Source organism: Benincasa hispida, chromosome 2 (genome assembly GCF_009727055.1).
Source record: "Benincasa hispida cultivar B227 chromosome 2, ASM972705v1, whole genome shotgun sequence".
NCBI lineage: Eukaryota > Viridiplantae > Streptophyta > Magnoliopsida > Cucurbitales > Cucurbitaceae > Benincasa > Benincasa hispida.
The window spans coordinates 57,982,411-58,002,843 of record NC_052350.1 but is presented as its reverse complement, the minus strand read 5'-3'; the positions used below and the strand labels follow the sequence as shown (position 1 = coordinate 58,002,843).

The 20,433-nt window shown below is 30.5% G+C and overlaps 1 protein-coding gene across 3 annotated transcripts; it reads right to left on the bottom strand.

The window, feature by feature from the left end:
* Positions 1 to 1,789: 1,789 nt before the first annotated feature.
* On the bottom strand, positions 1,790 to 18,149 carry LOC120071620. Of its 3 annotated transcripts, XM_039023977.1 has the most exons (12): positions 17,853 to 18,149; positions 14,902 to 15,081; positions 11,639 to 11,749; positions 9,870 to 10,184; positions 9,115 to 9,291; positions 8,698 to 8,982; positions 7,645 to 7,767; positions 6,894 to 7,091; positions 6,154 to 6,407; positions 4,617 to 4,818; positions 3,664 to 3,966; positions 1,790 to 2,225 (listed from the first exon to the last, which is right to left on the bottom strand). In XM_039023977.1, the coding sequence occupies exons 1-12, from the start codon at positions 18,087 to 18,089 to the stop codon at positions 1,944 to 1,946; spliced, it is 2,667 nt and encodes an 888-aa protein (XP_038879905.1). In that variant the 5' UTR covers positions 18,090 to 18,149; the 3' UTR covers positions 1,790 to 1,943. The 3 variants fall into 3 exon arrangements, with proteins under 3 accessions (XP_038879905.1, XP_038879906.1, XP_038879907.1); XM_039023978.1 differs by lacking the exon at positions 17,853 to 18,149 and having other exon boundaries at positions 11,639 to 11,797; positions 14,902 to 15,000; XM_039023979.1 differs by lacking the exons at positions 9,870 to 10,184; positions 11,639 to 11,749; positions 14,902 to 15,081; positions 17,853 to 18,149 and having other exon boundaries at positions 8,698 to 9,001; positions 9,115 to 9,275.
* Between the last annotated feature and the right edge of the window lie 2,284 nt (positions 18,150 to 20,433).

The following is a 20,433-nucleotide window of genomic DNA, read 5'->3' as shown; positions in this document are numbered from 1 at the left end:
ACTTCAAATTAACTTATCACGTTATTATAGAGCTTATCCATTTACGAGCTAGTAGGGGGACCTTGCGGACCTACAGATCATGGGCTCCAACGATTAATCTCATTAGACCGATCTAACCCCATTCGTTAACTAATGCGTGATTTCACTAAAGCCCATAGCTGAACTCCCCTCACTGTAGATATATTATGTCCACTCGATATAATAATGATTAGTAAGTTAACCCTTCACAGGCTGCTCGTAATAATGGCAGGGTCAAATCTCTGATTTATGCCCGAAATTACCTTTGTTTCTTAAGTTCCACTGATCCCTTAATGAACAATTGATCTGTGATCCAATCAACAAATCGAATCCCTCTTAGGCCAATGAGAGGGTGAGGCCTCTTGTTCAAGATCAACACTTAAAGGGAACAACCTCTCTACTAACCCTAATCGGGTAGGAGTGAATTCCCTCTTGCACCCTATGTTTTCAACTATTCATCCGGTCTTATCCCAAAATAGTAAGCTTATTGAGCAGAGGCAATTGGTCTACTCTCACCGTTTGCAGATCAAAGGATAATCCCGAACAAATAGGAGTTCGCAGTTAGCTCAGGATTAAGGTTAAGTTACCTAGGTCATCGCTTTGAAATAGTCAGTCTTAAACAGTAAACAATATTATAAAGTAAGAGTGACAGGTTTTGTGGTCCGGTCTTGCACAAAACTCATTTGCACAGGACATCCCCACTCCTCATGTCTCAACATGCACGAATTAGGATCACTTCGTATGTAGCACTTTACAACTGTTTGTAACAACTATAGAGTAGGTCGCATCCAATAGCGTTACCAGAATAAGGTACCCAACCTTATTCATATACTATAGATCATTTTGACTATTTACTTGAACCTGATCCACTAGTATATCTCCACATAAAGTTCAAGTACTCATATAATAGTCAAGGGAATAAGTTCTAATGTTTACAAACTACGAGTTTTAGGACATAAAATTCAACATAAATATTATGAGTTGGTTCCAAAGGTGGTTGTTAAAGTTAGTCGCATGGGTGGTCATTGGAGGTAATCGTCAAAGTTGATCATCATAGGTGGTTAGCATAGGTGATCGTCGTCAAAATCAAGTGTTAGAGGTGGTATACGTTGGAGTTGGCTGGTAGAGATGCTCGGTGGAGCTGATCGTTGGTAGGTGGAGCCATTAGAAAAATTGGAGGAAGATTGGTTATTTTAACCACTAAGAATTGTAAATAGCGATACTGTAGCAAAATTGGGATTAGAATTAGCTCTACTTTCTTAACACACCCCACCCAATAAGTGAGCTATTATAGCTCTCACATAACTAGCCATTTAGAGGGGTGCACATTCTTCATACTTATTAGCCATTTAGAGGGATGCATAACTGGTCATTTATAGGAGGCAAGTTCTTCTTAGGTCATTTATAGGAGGCAAGTTCTTCTTACTTCTTTTTTGAAACATTTTAATTCTTTTTTCGTGTGTATGATAAGAGTGGGATGGAAATCAAATTTCAATTATGAGCTATATCCTTGTATTTTTTTATATATATAAAAAAAGCAAAAATATATTAATGTAGGCTTTTTTTTTTTCCTATTCTTGCAACTATCCCAAATGAAAGTTTAAGGACTTGTTACACACTTTTGAGATTCCAAAATCCGATTAGACACGCAAATGAAAGTTCATGGACCTATTTAAAACAAACTTGAAAATTCATGGACTAAACTTATAATTTAACATAAAATGAACATACTTGACTAAATAACACAGTAAAAAAATTGATTTTTTTTGGCTTTTTTTTCATATTTCATTTGTCATAAAACCAAGCTCTGAGAAGAGTCACATAAGTATGACACTTATAATACAAGGGTTTCTGAGTAGCTATTTATCATTCAGCTTCTTATGTACATTCTTCAACACATCTCCTTCACCATACAAAACCAATACTTAAGCACTCCACAGCCTTTTCTGGCCCTCAAAGCTTCCAATAACAGCAGATTGCTTTTCATCAGCCAATGCATTTGCAAGATCTTCATAGAATGCAAGTGGTTCTACACTCTCCAAAACTCTCACCCACTTCCCTTTCTTCTCATCTATAATTGTTTGCCCTACTTTTGATTCACCTCCATTTGTGACTACCTTGAGAGGCTTCATGCTGAATGTTTGCTTCAGATTCATATGTTTTCCAGCTAAGCTCACTCCACCAAGGACTTCTCCTAAGAACATATCCTGTAAAAAAAAATGTTGATGTCTTACCAACCAATTTGATGACGGTTTTGTTTTTAGTTTTCTACTTTGAGTAGGATGCTTGTTTGTTTCCATTATTTTCTGTCTTGTAACCTACTTTTGAAAACATTTGATACTAAGAAAAGTAAATTTAAGAAAGTTGTTTTTGATTTTTCAAAATTTAGCTTAGATGTGTAAAGTATTTTTAGAAAATGAAAAACACAAAGACAAAGGTTAGCAAACTAAATTCATTTTTTAAAGACTAAATTAAAAGTCAATATTTCAATCACGATCGTGATGTTAAATCCTTAAATTTTAGAATGTTTTAATTATATAGGTCTTTAAACTTTACACTACGATTCGATATAATCTTTATGACAATCTAAACATCACTCAACCGGTTCTGACATGTACCATCAACCAAGTAGTCAAAGGTTCAACTTCGCCCCATATGTTGTCGAACTCAAAAGAAATATTTTCTTTAGGTTAACCATAACTAAATGATAGTGTTATCCCTTAGGTTAACCATAACTAAATGATAATGTTATCTGATATACTAATTGGACAAGTGTTTGCAAGTTTGATGCATCATGATAGAAAAATGACAAAAGCAGTCAAGTAGACATAATAAAGTGGCACATGCAAAGAAAGTGAACTTGAGAACTTTTCTTTTTTTTAGAAACACTTTTTTCATTTAAAAATACCTTTTAAAGCATTTTAAAATCATTCCAAACAGTTCCTAAAGTAAATTTTAGGATTTGGTTAAATAATTACATGTGGCTTTGAAGTTCTCAAATATTTTCAAAATACTTTAGAGTGCTTTAAAAGAAGCATAGTTAATGCTTCGTCCAAAAACTTGCTAAAAGTATTTCAATTAGACTCTTTCAAAAGTCATCTCAGACTCACTAGTACATTTGATCCAAGCAACATATCAAATCACTAAAATTTGTCCAACTATTTATTTCCTTCAGTCATTTGCATCATATCATACCAAATCTTCTAACATTTGTCCAATTGATATGTCACATCATTTGGAGGCTATATGACAAGAATTTATGATTGAGAAATGTAATCGTGAATGAAACTGTTAAAAGTTTCGGGACTGAATTGACACAACTATCAAAGTTTAGGATTGAATTAGTAATTTAATATTTTTAGGGAAAAAAAACAACCAAAAACCCATCTAACACAGTCTTAAAATTTTCTCTTCTTAAACTATTTCTACTTTGAACTAAAATGATCATGATTTTCAACTGAGGATGAAAGTTCTATGTCTAAAAACCTATAATGCAACAAATTGATTATAAATGCATGTTCCACACGAAAAATCTTTAAGATGCCCAAGAGCCAGCAGAGATAAAGAAACTCAAGAAACTACTGCCTGATTGACCAATAGACAAAAGCAGAGTCTATATAGAATAATCAAGTTAAGCAACTTTACCACATGATGGTATTGATGATGCTTCTGCTTAAGGTGATATAGCCTGGAGAGTAGACGTCGAGAGAACCGTGCTTCGGGAGTTCTGTTTCCGAGCTTCAACTTTTTGAGGATCTTGTGAAAAGAACTTACTTTCCGTTGCACGTTCAATGGGATAAGTGTGATGTTCAATCCCGAGCCCAAAACCAAATCTGCAGCTGTGGGGTCCAGAAAGAAGTTGAATTCTGAATGCTCATTTGAAGGTATAGTGAACACATTTCCCTTGTCTACACCATAATTTATGTTTCCTCCAGAAATATATACCTCCTGCAACAACAAATAATCAAGACAATATTTTGGATACTTTTGAACTTGTTCTTGGTTTCTACAACTTTCAGGTACTTTATTTTATGTTAAAATGTTCAGATTTTAATCCCTGAAATTTGAATATAACATTATTTTAATTCTTATAATTAACTTTTCATTAATGAATTTAATAGAAATTGAGATTCATTCCAAAACTCTTACACTTTTGACCTATTATAAATTAAAATTTGCATGATGTTAGAAGTTTATGAACTATTTGATTAACGGACCATTTGAAATTGATAGAAGATTGAGGTCATAGACTTTTATAAATTGATTAAAACAGTTTCAATATACATCATCTTGTGTTTAAAGTGGCAGTATCAAAAGTAAAAGGCGTATGAATTTCCAGTTGTACCTAAAAAACAAATATTGAACAATTACATTTAATGTTCTAAATTATTACAAAATTGAAAAGACATAGAATAAATTATCATAAACTAAAGTTAGGCACTAAATTGTTACTTCCATGAAAGTTGAAGTAGCAGAAGTGTTTTTTAACCCAACCAAAGAATGTTTTCACTATGCAGTTTATCTTCTCTCACCATATCATCAATCCTTAATCGTATATAATATGCGTATGCAATAAATGAAAGATTATGATCGTTTACCTGAATCCTTGTGCTTATGGCTTTATGGTGTACAATTTGAGCGAGATTCGTCAAAGGTCCGTTGGTTAAAACAGTTATTTTTTTCTCCAGATCTAGAGATTGCACAACATCTTTCCAAACATCAAGTGCAGACATCTGTCTGAGTTCAGGGTGATCAGTATCTCTAAATGGTCCAAACTTCACTGAACTTTCAGCTGTATATCTGAACAGGAAAAATCATGGAAGTTTGGTTTTGTCCAAAGTTTGTCACTTATGCAGTAGCAATTTTACATGTACTTGAAGAAAATCATCCATTAAGATCTCAACAGCAAATGATTTTCTAGATATAAGCATCATATTATAAACGACTAAGTTCCATTTCTATGGAAACTAAAACTAATGGTTAACCAATGTAATTTTGTTTTATGGTAATCATGGTATTTAGCCCCATTCTACTTATCCATAAATGGACCTGCACACCCTCGTGTGTATCAATTCTGAGTGACGCCAAATCCTTTTATTCATTCAACTTTCAACTCGACCATTTGAACCCATAGGACTACCAAATATTGCAAAACGTTTGAGCTATGCTGTCGGATGCAACTTATAGTAAGTTGTGATGACTTTTGAGAGTAATGCTTTAAGGAAATGTTTTTCCCATAAATACTTTAAGCATCGATTAAGGGTTTATATGGAATGGTTTTCTAAGAGTTAAAAACATTTTCTTTTTTATTTTAGAACATTTTTAAGCACTTAGAAAGTCATTCCACACTCTAAGGTCTCGTTTGATTCGTGATCCGAACATTGTTTTAAAAAATAAAAAATTCAGTAGAAAACAAAAACGAATTCTTCTTTTTCACTATATGCGAAAATACGTTTGGTTCCAATTTAAAATTTGAAAATTTGAATTCAAAATTCAAAATTTTTGTTTAGTTGTGAATTTGAAAATGCAATAGTATATCCCATGTTCATAATTTCTGAAAACAAATTTTAAAAACAAAGAAAACGACAATTTATTGTTTTTGAAAATTGACTATTTCAAAGGTTGTTTATAGAAATCGTTTTAAAAAAAAAAGTATACCAAATACGTTTTAATTGTTTTCCTTGTATTTATATTTTTTTTTTGAAAACATAAAAACGAGAATGAATTGTGAACCAAATGGAGCTTAAGTACTTCTAAAAGCACTTTAAAATTATTTTAAATGTTTCTGAAATTTCAAAAAAGAGACTTTCTGTTTAACCAAACAGCATGAAGATATTGAAAAATTAATCTAACTAGCGAAAAGCACTTTCTCCCCCACAAAGTCATTCCAAACTCATACTTAAAACATCCAATACAATGTGTGGGGAATTATTTATTGCTAAACAATCATCAAATCATGGTTAGTTTGAATATATAGTTCAACTAATTTAAATATATACCCTCGATCAAGATGGTCAAAGATTTGAATCCCAATTCTCCCAATCTCACACGTTGTGAACTAGGAAAAAAAGATGAACAATTATTCAACCATAAGGAGAAGTCATATCAAGATATATGTTTTCTAAAAAGAATTACCTTCTAGGACTACGAGGCAAGTCTCGAGCAAATCCATAAAGTGTATCAGAGTCCAAGAAGCCACCACTACCATGAGGAACGGCCTTGATATACTTGCAGTCTCCAATAGGAGGAAATGATGGATGTGCTTCTCCAATAGCAAATACATCTCCAAGACCAACCGAAATGTCGTCACGGCCCATCATATGTAATACATCATATACAACGTCTATTGTTGCAGGCGTTGCCCATCCATTTGGGCTAATTATTATTCCCTGGGAAATGATGTGTTAACATTTACAAGAACAGAAGAAAGAGAAACAGCCATGCCTAGGCTTCATATCAAGTAAGGCAAGGTAATTGACACCTATTGAAATAGAATTGAAGTTCTCTTTGAAATACACGCAATTCTTGGTTTTTGGAACAAACTTGAACTGAACACTTCTACTAAAAGTAGAAACTATAGGATCATCTTGATTGATTTTATAGGTTCATCCAAGAAAATTCACATTAATATTTGCTTAAACATACAGGTTACATTTCATAGCATTTTTGTTTTTCACTCTTTTTTTAAAATGTATGCTTATTTCCTAATACTTTTCTTGATTTTGTGACGAACTCTTTCGATCTTTTTTGAAATCATAACTAAATTTTTAAAGCTAAGGTCCCATTTGATAACTATTTGGTTTTGATTTTTGAAATCATGATAAAGTTTGAAAAGTATTTTAAAACATGAAAAACCGAACAAAATAACACAATACCTTTAGATTGATGATTTCAATGGGTGTCTTCAAGAGATAGAGAAGAGTGAGAAAATCTCCTGTGCTCATATCCATGTCAAAAATAACTGGTTTTCCTAGTAATTTCTTCCCAAACTTTGGTCTATATAGTACTTCCCTGTAGTTAGGAAACTGAGCTCTAAAATCAAACCTCCCTGTCTGTCGTGGACTATTAAGGACCTGCAATTTTTAGTAAACATTTCACTGAGAAAGTAAATGGGGTAGAAATGGTAGAACAATCAAGCATCAAAATTTTTAATTCAGTTATAATTAGAAAAATCCAACACTTTCATGCACATAATCTGATAGATTTATTTCCACATAAAAGTAAAATAAATAATGGTAGGTTCGTTATAGGGAGCTACTAATCCTTAGAAGGCTTCGATTAGAAACCACAAAAACTCTCTAAACTAAGGAAAACACTAACTCACAAATTCATAACAATAGAAACACTGCTTAACTAATAATGAACTGGATCCAAATTTGTATCTGCGAAAACCCCTCGCTACACAAGTCACGTCTACATAATCTTTTTTCCAAAACAACTTCTCATTGATATAATTAAAAGGAATAAATGTTGAAGGAAACAAACTCCTAAAGGGAGAGAAAAAGAAAGAAAGAAAATACAAAACAGCAAATATAACCATATAGAGAATTGCCTTGAAATTAAATAAACTTTTAAAGAACAAATAACTTTTTCAACATCATTGCCTGAAGGACTTAGAGAGCTTACATCCAGGAAGCTTCTATAAAATGCTTTATCAATTGAGCTGTTGGTGTCAATAGTTGATTTAGCTTCCACAGCAACTAGAACTTGAACTGATTCAGGGCCATCTGCCTCCTTTGTATAACCATCCTATGAGCATTGTATGAAACTCTTTTAACACTTGTCTAGTAATGAAAAATCTAAACTTCTACTAAAAATTTTAGAATTGTTTAAAAGAAACTTCATCAGCAACAAAAAAAAAAAAAAACACAGCCATTAGACTTCATCAACTTGTTTTTAAAATCTTTGACTTGACTACAAAACGAATTACACGAATACCATGTTTTCCAAAAATAACCAAGGCATGGAGGATCCACTCCGTGCAATGTTCTCAAGGCCCACCCCTGTTTCTCCCACTCCAAGACCAACTTCCAGCAATAATATGGGTTCAAATAATTAAAGCTCTGGTTGATAACTATTTGATTTTTTATTTATGAAAATTATATCTATATAAACACTATTTCAACGTATGATTTTTTTTTTTTTTTTTTTTTTTTGGGTTATCTTCTTATAAATGTTTTCTAAATCCAAGCCAAATTTTGAAAACTTAAAAACATATTTTTGCTTTTGGAATTCAAATGCTCCCTTAGGAAAGATGAAAACAATTAGAAAGAATGAGTAAGAATACAAGCACAATTGTTAGAAATAAAAAACCAAATGGTAATCAAATGAATTTTCACTTGAGGGCTTGAACCTAGCATTAGGGTCAATCCTTGGAAGCTGTACTGTCACTATTTTGTCAACCAACAAATTATATTTAGCATAGAAGAGTTTCTTGTGATTGAAGAGTCTGTCACAAGTTTCTTAACTTAGACCCTAGACTTTAATGCAATTTCAACCCACTTCCTACAAATTTTCTTCTTAGCTGCTATAAATCTTCTATAAAAATCCTAAAGGACAATTCCAAATATGCTAACATATGAATACTTTCTTGTACATATATCATTGACAAGAAGTTGCTCTCTATTTAAAAAATTGCACGATCATCAAATTTGCTCGAAACTTCAAAATGCAACATACCTGGCATTTCCCTATTTCAGTTGAAACAAGGCAGAATGGATCTAGCATTCCCGTCTGAACATGACCACTGTGCACCCCATTCTTTTGGACACCAAATTTTGGGAGCAAATGTCCATCGACAAGTGGATTTGATCCATCAGAGATCCCATAAGGTTTGTTGGACGTAACAATAGTGATATTTAGATATTCCATCTTCGAAAAGGCATTATTTCCACTCCCTCTGTCCGAATTATACATTTGGGACAAAGCTACACCAACCATAAAAGAATCCCACATCGAATAAATCTGTAAAAATGCCAAGTCACTACAATGAACATGATAAGTTTGTAATTATTTTTATCTTAGCTTGAGAAGCTATAGAAATCAGACATCTTTCTAAGTGAAAGATAATTGAATCAATCAGTTATGGAAAATTACTTCAAAAAATCCATTGCCAGTCCAAGTATCGCGAGCCATTTTCAAAGACTGGAAACAATATTTAGCCTCATAAGTGTTCTGTCTCTGTTCAAATTCCAAAAATACTTTCTCATTCACAGGAATGGTACTTGTTGCATCCAGAGGAACAAGTGTAACAGGGATTCCAGAATGTAGTACCTGTTCCCCAAAGAAGCAACACTGTAATGTCAGACACATAACCCAAAATTACACAAAAGAAAATATGGCCAAAAGCACTTCTCACTAAAAAAGTTCAAATTTGGAAGAATTTGAAGTGTTCTTAAAAAAGAGTCAAAAGCATCTCAATGTGAGCACTTATAGCGTGTTTTCAGCCCAAGCGATTGATAGCCAAGCACTTAAAAAACGTTGAACTAAATACTAATTATCAAAGCACCCTATATACAATGCCAATATACCAAACTTAACTAGCAGAAGGATATATGATAAACAAAATGAAGAAAGAAAAACAAAGAGAGAAGGTATCAAAATGAGAGATCCATATCTCTACGAAAGTTCTACTGCAAATAGTGGCATGTTAATTTGTAGCAAAAGCATTCACAGAAATTTTAATCAACCTTTTCTCTTTTTCCATATTTAGCTACTCTCCATGTCGAGTTATCTTATTTAGAGGTATGATTTAGAACATTTGACACATAACATTCATCATCATATACAGATTGTTTCGTAGATTAGAATGTTAATAATCAACTTTTAACAACAGTGGAAGTAGAAATTACTGTGTAGGCAGCAAAAGGGTCTCCAAATATATTGAACTCGGCATATGGATTTGTATTTGGAGGCCACAAGTTCCCGATATTGTTGCACGTCTTCCCATGAGATTTGTCAGCATTTTCTGAGCAAATTTCTCTAATAGCACCACCCATGGCATATATATGCTTTATATTTTTCTTCAAATGAGGATTTGATAGAAGAAATATGGCCAAGTTTGTATGAGCTCCCATAAGAAAAACTGTAGTAGGCCCTGCAGATACTGCATCTTTCATCACCAGCTGTGCAGTTGGCTGCTTCATAGGAATATATCTCCTCTTACCCTGTCAAGCATCAACATGTATAAAAAAAGGGGGGCCCCTTGAAATAACAAGGACTGAATTTCTGTTTGAAGAATGAGGCAATGAATCAAAGGCACAATGAATTGCAAAATTGTCGAAAAACAACCAAGTCTATCAGTCTAGAATAGGTTGGATTAATTATTACTTTAGTCTTCTGGACTTGTTTTCAGTTTGAACTCGAACTTTGTAATTCTAAATGTTTCTACAAAAAACTTTTAATCAACCAAATGTTGATAGTTTTCTTTGAATGCCAAGTCAATGCCCTGTGGGTCCAAAGAAAATATCCTCCGTGCTTGGAAAACATTCTACTGAAGAGAAGGAGAACTATTAACTTTTTCAGTTTTTGGTAATACCATGGAAGCTTGTAGGAGATTTAACAAAACTACAGAGACCAAATAAAACCTTTTAAAAAACTGGGAACTACATTGAAACTTAAGTACAAACTATCAACAAATAAGTGTGGTTAAATTACATGGCTTGGATCGAGTTCTATGGTTTTAAAAGTTTCGATTAAATCTCTATGGTTCAGGCTTAGTTTCAATTCAGTCTACGCTATAAGATTAGCTTCAACTTTCAATTTGGTTCCTATAGTTAGTTCAACCTCACAAGTCGTCCTAAAATTGTGTTTTACCCACTTTAACAACCTACCTATATTCTATAAATTTTTTCTCAGCCATAAACCACAGTAAAATCCACTAAAGCACTATTTGTCAACATGATAATTTCAAGGACAATTTATGAAGTTTGGATCCAGAAGAGAAGGAAGGCCACAAAGAAGACTTTTTTAGATATCCCACAATGAGAGCTATTAGCTTAGCTGGAGTTTTGCTTGGCCGGCTGAGTACGGAACGCTAGCTTTCTCTACTTTAACACTTCGTTCACTGCTGGCTTTGACCAAATCATAGAGAAATAAAAATCATAAAGACTATATTGAAACTAAACCAAAATCATGAGGATCAAACTGAAACTAAGCCCAAAGCATAGAGACTAAACTAAAACTTTTTAAACCAAAAAATAAGGACCAAATTACCAATTTAGCCAATAAGTTATTTGAAGTTCATGGAGCAAGTCAAATCAATAATTTTTTTCGTACAGACATATTCTCAACCCTTCAATGATTAATGACCTGCCGTCCTGTTCCCGAAAACAATTGAAACATCTATAGTTGTCTAAACGCAATGACCATGTTTGTCGCGATCTTCATTTTTCTCCACCCATCGCAATAAGCACATCAAAGTACTAGAAAAATAAAAATTGCAATAGAAACCATTGCATGACATGGTCATCCTTAACGCGGTACTATATTTTGACTTAAACATAAGGTTAGATTTTATTTAAGTTTGGGACGGGTCATTGATCATTTACAGGGTGAGAGGTGAGTTGGTTAATGCGAAATTCCATTGAATTGAAGAAAGAAGAAGAGGAAAGAGCAGTACCTGAGGAAGAAAGGGTTTACGTAAACCAAAGTTGGTATTGGCATAGAGACGTCCTTTCTCTCCCACCGGAATCGCTTGCCTGTATCTGCATTGCCCCGCCGTCGACACACCCTGTTCAAACCAACCACCGGCCACCGCGCCATTTCAGTTTTACTCCAGCTTTAAAAAAAAAAGGAACTAAATACTTCTTATAAATTTTTGGGATGTTTTCACTAAAAGAAAATAACTCAAAAATTATTTACAAATATAATAATATTAATTTAAACTTTTGAACTTTAGAGATTGTATCATTTAAAACTATGAACTAACAGTAATATTAATTAAAATTTAAATTTTTATGGGTTGATCAATTTATATCTTCTTTTAAATTTCATTCATCCAAATATCGTATAAAACTTATAATTTAAGTTAATTAAACTCTTAATTTTTTATAGTTCAATCGATTTAGACTCTTTATTTCGATTACATTTGAAAATAATCTATGCATTAATTCTCGAATAGGTGTAGACTTCTTTAAATGTCAACCTTACAAAAATGGACTACTAAAAAAAATGTAGGGATAATGTTTAAAGAAAATTTTGTTTAAGAGTCTAAATTGATTCATTTATGAAAATTTTGGATTTAATTGATACAATTGTAAGTTTCACAAAAGGTTTTCCAAATCGAATATAATAAAGAGTGTAAATTTATACCATTACAAAAGTTCATGATCTAAATTGAGACAATTATTAGTTTAGAGTTTAAATCGATACAAAGTTTAGGGGTATAAGTTGACATTTTCAACTATATATATATATATAATGTATAAAAAATATTTATCAATATTGTTATTAAAATTTTCATAAAAATTAGAACTCAACATTTCCCTCTAATATTGATATTAAACTTCGGTTATAGTGCATTTCAATACAATACTTTACTTATTGTTAATTGATACACTTACGGAAGTTTATGATTTAAATCGACAAACCCAGGGTGTAAATTAAAATTTTTCTAAAATTATAACAAAAATAAGGAAATAAGGAGGGAAAGATTAAGGTTAAATTTGATAACCGCTTTTGTTTTTAGTTTCTCTTGTTTTTGAAAATGATGGTTATTTCCTAACCATGCCTTTAGTAAGGATTTCTATAAAATTTTAAAACATGTTCACATACTATTTTTGTTGAGTAAAATGATTATTACTATCATTATTATTTTAAATAGATTATAGAAGAAAATACCCATGAACTCGTTCATTCGTTAAAAAAAAAATATTTTTCCAAATTGTAATATGATCTTCAATCTTTCATAAATATTTCAAAACTACCCTTGAATTAAAAATAAATCCGAACGTGGGCTTAACATCGTTCATTCAGAATTAATCCAGAGAAATGTTTTAGTCACGACCACTTTATTCCAAGCCATTGCCACATCGACTTTATGTTCAATATTGTAACAAATTACTACTGTAAGAGTAGATCCGAAATATTTATAAAAGATTAAGAAAAATATTGTAATTTTGAAATGTATAAATATTTTTTTGAATAAATAACAAAGTTTAGGATTATTTTATTTATTTATTTATTACAATTTAGCCTATCACTTAACTAAGTTTGGTAAAAATTAACTTCAAACTAACCAAAAAAAAATGTAGATATTATTTTTTTAAAAAAATAAAAAGAGCATAGATTAAATTTGAATAGTTCAAATTACAATTACTAAACTAAAATGAGACTCAAAGTGTGCACTAAAAATGATATTTTAATAATAAAAAAAAATTAAAATATTGGTTACCAAATTGAAATCTTACACATATTTAAATATTATGGACTAAATTGAAAAGACACTCAAAACTGAAAAACATTTTAAGAAAGTAAGACATATATCATTTCAACCCACTTCAAAATAGAAATTTGTTTAACATAATATAACGATGTCAAACTTAAAATCATTTGAACATGAGAAATGTTAGAAATACTAGAAATAGAAGATAAAGTTGATTGGATTTTCAATAATGGGGGAACTTGCAAAAATGATTGTAGTTGCAATCATACTCTTAAATTTTCAATTCTAGAATTTGAGCCTTCGAACTTATATAAATATTTAAAATTGGACTTTCAAATTTATAATAGTTATTGAAGTTGAACCTCTAAGTAATAAAAGATGAACCTTCAAATTTATACGATTGTTATAATTTATTCAATTATGTAAATTTGATGGTCCAATTTTAACCTTTGTATAAGTTTGAAGGCTCAATGTTTACCGTTAAAAGTTCTAAGATGTAACTGCAACTACTAACCATACTTCAAGGTAGTTTTTGTAATTTACCTTTAAATAAATAATTTAGACTTCATTTACCCCAAGGAAAACGTAATAAATCAATAATAATCTAAAAAGTGGACCCCATTTTATTATGTTTGGTATTGTTTATTTGTGTTCTGTATTAATACTGCCATTTGGGGCCACTTCTAAATCTATAATAGAAAAACGCAATCCGATTAAGGAGCAGAGAGTGACCAATTCGACTGCGTTTGAAAATTACGTTACTATTACTGTTAGTGTTACGATTATTGTTATTATATTATCACATTATGAAAACTGTAAAATTTGTTGCATTTACTGTTATCTAGGGTTGATAAAATTCCCCACGAGGTCAAGGGGACCCGCCCCGATCAGGGTGGAGAATCCCCAGTTTGACCGGGGATGGGGTCAAACCGGAGAAAATTTTTGGGGCCTCGTCCTCATCTCGACCCCGACCCCGATTTGATATATATATATTTATAATATATAAAATAATTTATTTATATATATGTTTATAATGTATAGTGTTGGATTGAAGTCTAATATTAAATATCTAATTTCTAACTCTAAACCCAGGAAGCCAAGCCCAATTTTTTTTTTTTTTTAAAAAAAACCTAAATTAAATATGGTAGGTAGGAATCTCTGTGGGGAAACAGGGAATCCCCACCCCTGTCCACACCTTCAAATGGTGGGGATGAGGGTGAATTTCCCCCACGGGGTCGGGGACGTGGGACGCCCCCCGCTCCGCTCGACCCTGTTGCGAATCCTACTGTTATCATTGTCATTTCTATTACTATTTAGGTCAAATGATAACGGTAATAATAAAAGTGACAGATTCATAATTTTAAGTAAAATATTCAAAAGTAATTCAATTAAACCTGTGGTTATAGCCTATAACAATTGATCTATTAATAAAATTTTATTACGACCATATCAATTTTCATTACAGAATGACGTCAGTGCATGAGATTGGGTTAAATAACCTGATCAATGAGTGGTAAATAGCCACCGACGTGAGGGGAAATAGTAGCATTAGGGGAAATGCCGCCCTCTCCGCCGACACCAACTGGGATGTCGTCTCGCCCCATCATGAACAACATGTCGTACAAATGGTTCACCGCATGTCCCGCGTCGCTCCATCCATTCCCGTTGATTGTTATTGCCTACATCCCAAAATACACACATTAATGATAATAATAGTAGCAATAAAGTAGTGTCCATAGATATTTTTTTAAAAAATAAAAAGTTAAAATTTCTGTTATTAAATTTAAAAATATCTTCTATTTTAATCTTCAAATTTTGAGTTTTTAGTCTACATTTTCAAATGTTATAATTTTATTCTTAAACTTTGAGTTTCATTACAGTTTGGTTTATATATTTCAAGATTTACAAATTTTAACCTCGTTTTTCTTGTTCTAAATATTCATTTTGATTTTTGACGTTAATGTCTATTAATTAATTTAAAATGATTATAAAATAAAATTTTAATAGTAAAAAGAAAATAATGAAACTTAATTAGCTAGAGTTATTTTAATTCTTTTACATTAATTAATAAAATATTAATACTATATAGACTAAAAGTGAATATTTAGTGGAAAATTGAAATTAGAGGTAAATCATGTAATTTAGGAACCAAATTGAAACAAAACACAAATTTCAAGGGTAAAATTGTAACATTTTGAAATTTATGGACTAAATTGAAATCAAACTCAAAATTTAAAAGCTAAAAAATGTAAAATTTTAAAATCTAGTGACTAAAAAGATATTTTTTTCTTTAAAAAATTATAAAAAATAAAATATTTAAATTAATATATAATCATTACACGTTGTTTAAACACATTAATAAAAATACTGATTCACTCTTCATATTGATAACTCATGAAAACGTGAAAATATTGATGAAGATATTTACATGTTGATGAAAAATACTTTCAATTTTGTATTTAATAAGTCGTTGTTATTATTATTATTATTATTATTATATTGTAAATATATTGTAATTAAAGTGTGAGGTGAGAGAATCAAACTTCTAACCTCGAGGTTGATAGTGTTAGTTGAGCTACGATCATGTTAATTAAAATTTCAATTTTATATTTAGTAGGTTTGTAAATATAATATATACACACACATATATATATAATTCAATGATCTACTACCTATTTGGTGACAACTTGAGACTTCTTCCCAACAAAGTTGAAAACAACTTCCAATGAGAATAATAAAAGGCTGGCAATTGACAGTTCATCCAATGAGAGTTCTTCAAAACAAATTTGACAAGAAGTTGCCAAAAAAGTCCTTAATTCTCCCATAAAAGCATAATATGTATGAAATAGCTCAGACCTTGATTATTTTTCTTTTTAAGGATAGTATATTGCAAGGAGATAGTCTATTTTCCTATTAAGAAAACTAATTCAAATTATATATATATATATATTTGTTATTTACAAAGGATATTTTGAAATTTTCAGGTTTGTGTAAAAAAAAAAAGTTCGTAAATTTTAAAAAGTATCTAATCGTAATTTTTTAATTCTGTATATAATGGACCACTGGACTTTTAAAATTTATAATAAGTTGTTTTTTTAGTACAACAATTAGGGGTGAAAAGTTTTGAATTTCTGACATTTGGATAAAATTATTGTTTTTTTCCTCTTGGATTATACTCATGTTGTTAATTTGTGATAGATCATTAAATTTTCAATAAGTCTCAATCTAATAACAAATTAAATAATGAAGATCCAAAATAATTAAAACTAATGGTAATTAGACGTAATTTTTTTCTCCTATGGAGAGGTAAAAAGATTTAATTTGTGGTAAATGCGTAAAGTTTAACATTTTAATCATTAAGTTGGAAATTTTATTTGAAATTTTGAGGGGTGTAAATTTGGATATTAATGATAAAAGATGAAGATTAGAAAGAAATAGAAATTGTAATTTCATGAGATCAAATCTAAAAGTAGTAAAATGGAATGGTGTCTCCAATAAATGAGGAATTGGTTCCTTTACTTGTTTTTTTGATTTATTATTTTTTTGTTTAATTAGAATAAAAATGAGATTAGAAGAGATTCCTCATTTTCCCTGTTATTTTACTAATGAAAATAAATAAGATTTTTTAAAAAAGTGTTTATTTCATTTCTCCAACTTTGTTATTTTTTTCCATCACTCAATCAATCACTTCTCTTTCTAGCTTCTTCTACAACTATAAATATATAGTGTTTTTTTTTTTTTTATAACAAATATAATGCTTAAAACCTCAATATAATACATTTATAATATTTCAACTTCTATTTTGGTTTGGAGAATTTTGTGCCCAAATTTTATAATATTCCTTTTTACTCCCTCAAACTTCAAATATTAGGTTTTAATTCTTAAACTTACAAAAAAAAAAAAAAAAAAAAAAAAAAAACTTAAAATTTTGAGTCCCTTGAAAATAAAATTTATCTTAATATATATACCTTCAAAATATTTATAAAAAATTTCTTATTGTCATGATTTGATGAATAAAGAAAAAAAGATATGTTATTTAAGGACCAGGTAAATAATTTTTAAGAAATCAACCAATACTACAATAAATAAATGTAAAATTTAGGATTAACCAAAAAAAAAAAAAGTTTGCTTCCAAAAATTGACTAACTATTATCAAATCAAGATATGAATATACTTATTTGCCTTTTTTTTTCCTTTTAAGTATTTAATCGGAAAAGAATATCATTAGATTGAATTCAAAAAAGTGTGAGTATCACTTTCAAAATTTATCATAAAAAAGATTTGTTAGAAAATTACTGTAATTTTTTTTAGATACAAAGAATTTAAATAATTCCTTTAATTTTAAGAAGTCGTAAGTTTAAATCTATAAGACAGAGACTTCTCTATAATCTCATTAATTCAAACCTGGAAACAACAGTATGCATGTTTAATGATTAGACTATACGTTTACCTGAAGATGAAAGAGCGAGGAAGGTTGCTTGAGAAGGTAGAATAGGGCAAAAATATCATCGGTATCAACGTCAGTATCCACAAGAATTCTCATTGGAGATTGAGAAGAAGAATTTGCCAACCAAACCATTGATCCGAACATCACAACCAAACCCACCACTCCACAAATCAACCAACTCTTCCAAAAACCTTCTCTTGATATTCTTACCATCATCATCCTCTTCATCTCCATCACCATATATTTCAAATGAAACCCTACTCAAATCCCTTCTTTATAATTTTACTTCCACCACTCTCTCTTTATATAATATTCAAAAACCCTCCTCTTGTCATTATTATTATTATTAGGTATTTTTGTACCCTTGAGTTATTGTTGTGTTTATCTACTATTCATGATCACTTGGAATGTTGATGATGGATTCTTTGAAATTTTTGCCCATTTCCAAACATTTCTCACTATGACCTTTTTGGAAGGATAATAACTCCAAATAATCCTCGATATATGCCATGTGTTTGAATGGTTGAAAATAAATCTAATTATTGTGATTCAACAATTCCCACTTTCTTAGTGGTTTGAGCTTGTTAGATTTTTTTTGGATTGTTTTCAAATATAGAAAAATAAATCAAATAATTTACAAAATATAGTAAAATTTCAGAATCTATCAATAATAGACACGGATAGATTTCTATCAATGTTTATTAGTATAGACTTCTATCAGTGTTTACTAGTGACATTGATAAACATTGATAGAAGTCTATCAGTGTCTATCATTGATAGATTATGAAATTTTGCTATATTATATAAATATTTTTAACAATCTTGCCATTTGAAATATTTTTTTTTCATTTTATTCCTGTGTACTTATTTTCTTGAGGTCGAAAGTTAAATTCTCATACTTCTATCATTTAAATAAAAATAAAGTTGGTGAAGAAAAGGTTTTGAATTTGAATTAATTAAGTTTTGATAAAGTTAATTAAGAGGTTGGTAGTAAAGATTTGAAGTCAACAATCCTATGCATTGTATTTATGAAATATAAATGGTAGGTTTATCATATATGTACCTACCATTTGTTTGTTTGTTTTGTTTTTGTTTTTGTTTTTTTAATTATTATTATTATGAAATACAATAATGCCCATTTTTTTTTACTATACATCTGAGGTGACATATTGAATTTTAGACTTCAAAATTGAAAATACAAGTTCATATCAATTAAACTATGTTTATATTGATATTCACTTTGGTTGGTTATTAAATATAGTTTGATATTTTATTATATATTTTTAGGATATGATATAATTTAGTGTTAGTAATGCTTTTCTCTAAAACATCATAGTTAGTTTGAATCTTTCCATGTTATTTGAACTTGAAAAAGAATCGCTCAATCTAAAGCTAAAAAATTAACAAGAAACTCATAAATAAATTATATCCATAGTAATTTTTATAAGAAAAAATTAAATGAATGATCGTGAAAGCTTAGGTATAACCATTTAGTTTTTGAAAATTAAGTAGCCTTATAGACACATCCCAAGTTTATTTATTTGTCATCCAATTTCTTCATATATTTTCAAAGAAAACAAAGTTTTGAAAATATAAAAATTAGTTTTCAAAAAGTTCGTTTTTCGCTTTTTAAATTTGACTAAGAATTAAAACGCGGACCTTTAATATTAATATTGTTATTTTCAAAACTTATTAAAGAAATATTATTGTTTTGAAACTTATTAGAGAAATATTGTTGTTTTTGGAGTTCGAGGCTAGAAGTCGAGGGTTGAGGATTCGATTAATGTAGAGGTCGAACGTTGAGAACTCGACAAACAAAGAAAAACTTGGAAACAATATGTATATAAAGGTTGTCGAAGGTTGAAGTTTCGACATACATAAATCGAAACTTCAACCCTTGACAAGGATATATAAGTAGATTGTGTAGATTATAGGCTCATACGCAGGAATCTTACGCTCATATGTGATCTTATCATTATAAATTACCTTGTCATAGAAGTTATATGATATGATAGTTTCCTATGCATAGTATATATACTATTATATGTATATACTATATAATAACACACCATTGACCAAATTCATTCTTCACTTTTATTTTATTATCAAGTAAATTAAAAAAAGGTGTGTAGGGTCCTATCACCAATGCTTGCCTTCTGCTCCGATTCCCTCTATGTGTTCCTGCATGCATGCTCTCTCTAACCTACCCACTGATACGATTCCCTCTAACCTATAGCCTTAATGCCCCTCCTGCCGCAAATACCTTAATGACTATTCTCACACCATAGCTTATATGGCCGCTCTCTTTTCAACACTCACTAAACTCTTATGAAGGTTTGAGTTTTTCAAATCACGTCGACCCATATTCATCTCATTTTTCTAAGCTCACCCCATAAGCCACATCTTTTCATTTTTGTTCACTCACTCCCCTCGATAGATCACTGCCCTTGATTTTGCCACTTCTCTCCCCTTGATTTGTTCAACTGTCCTTTCATAGTCACTGCTCCCTCATTGCCTTCGAAAATAAGCCTTTGAAATCATCTTCCTCTCCTCCCATTTCCATTTCTCTTCTCTGCTATTTCGT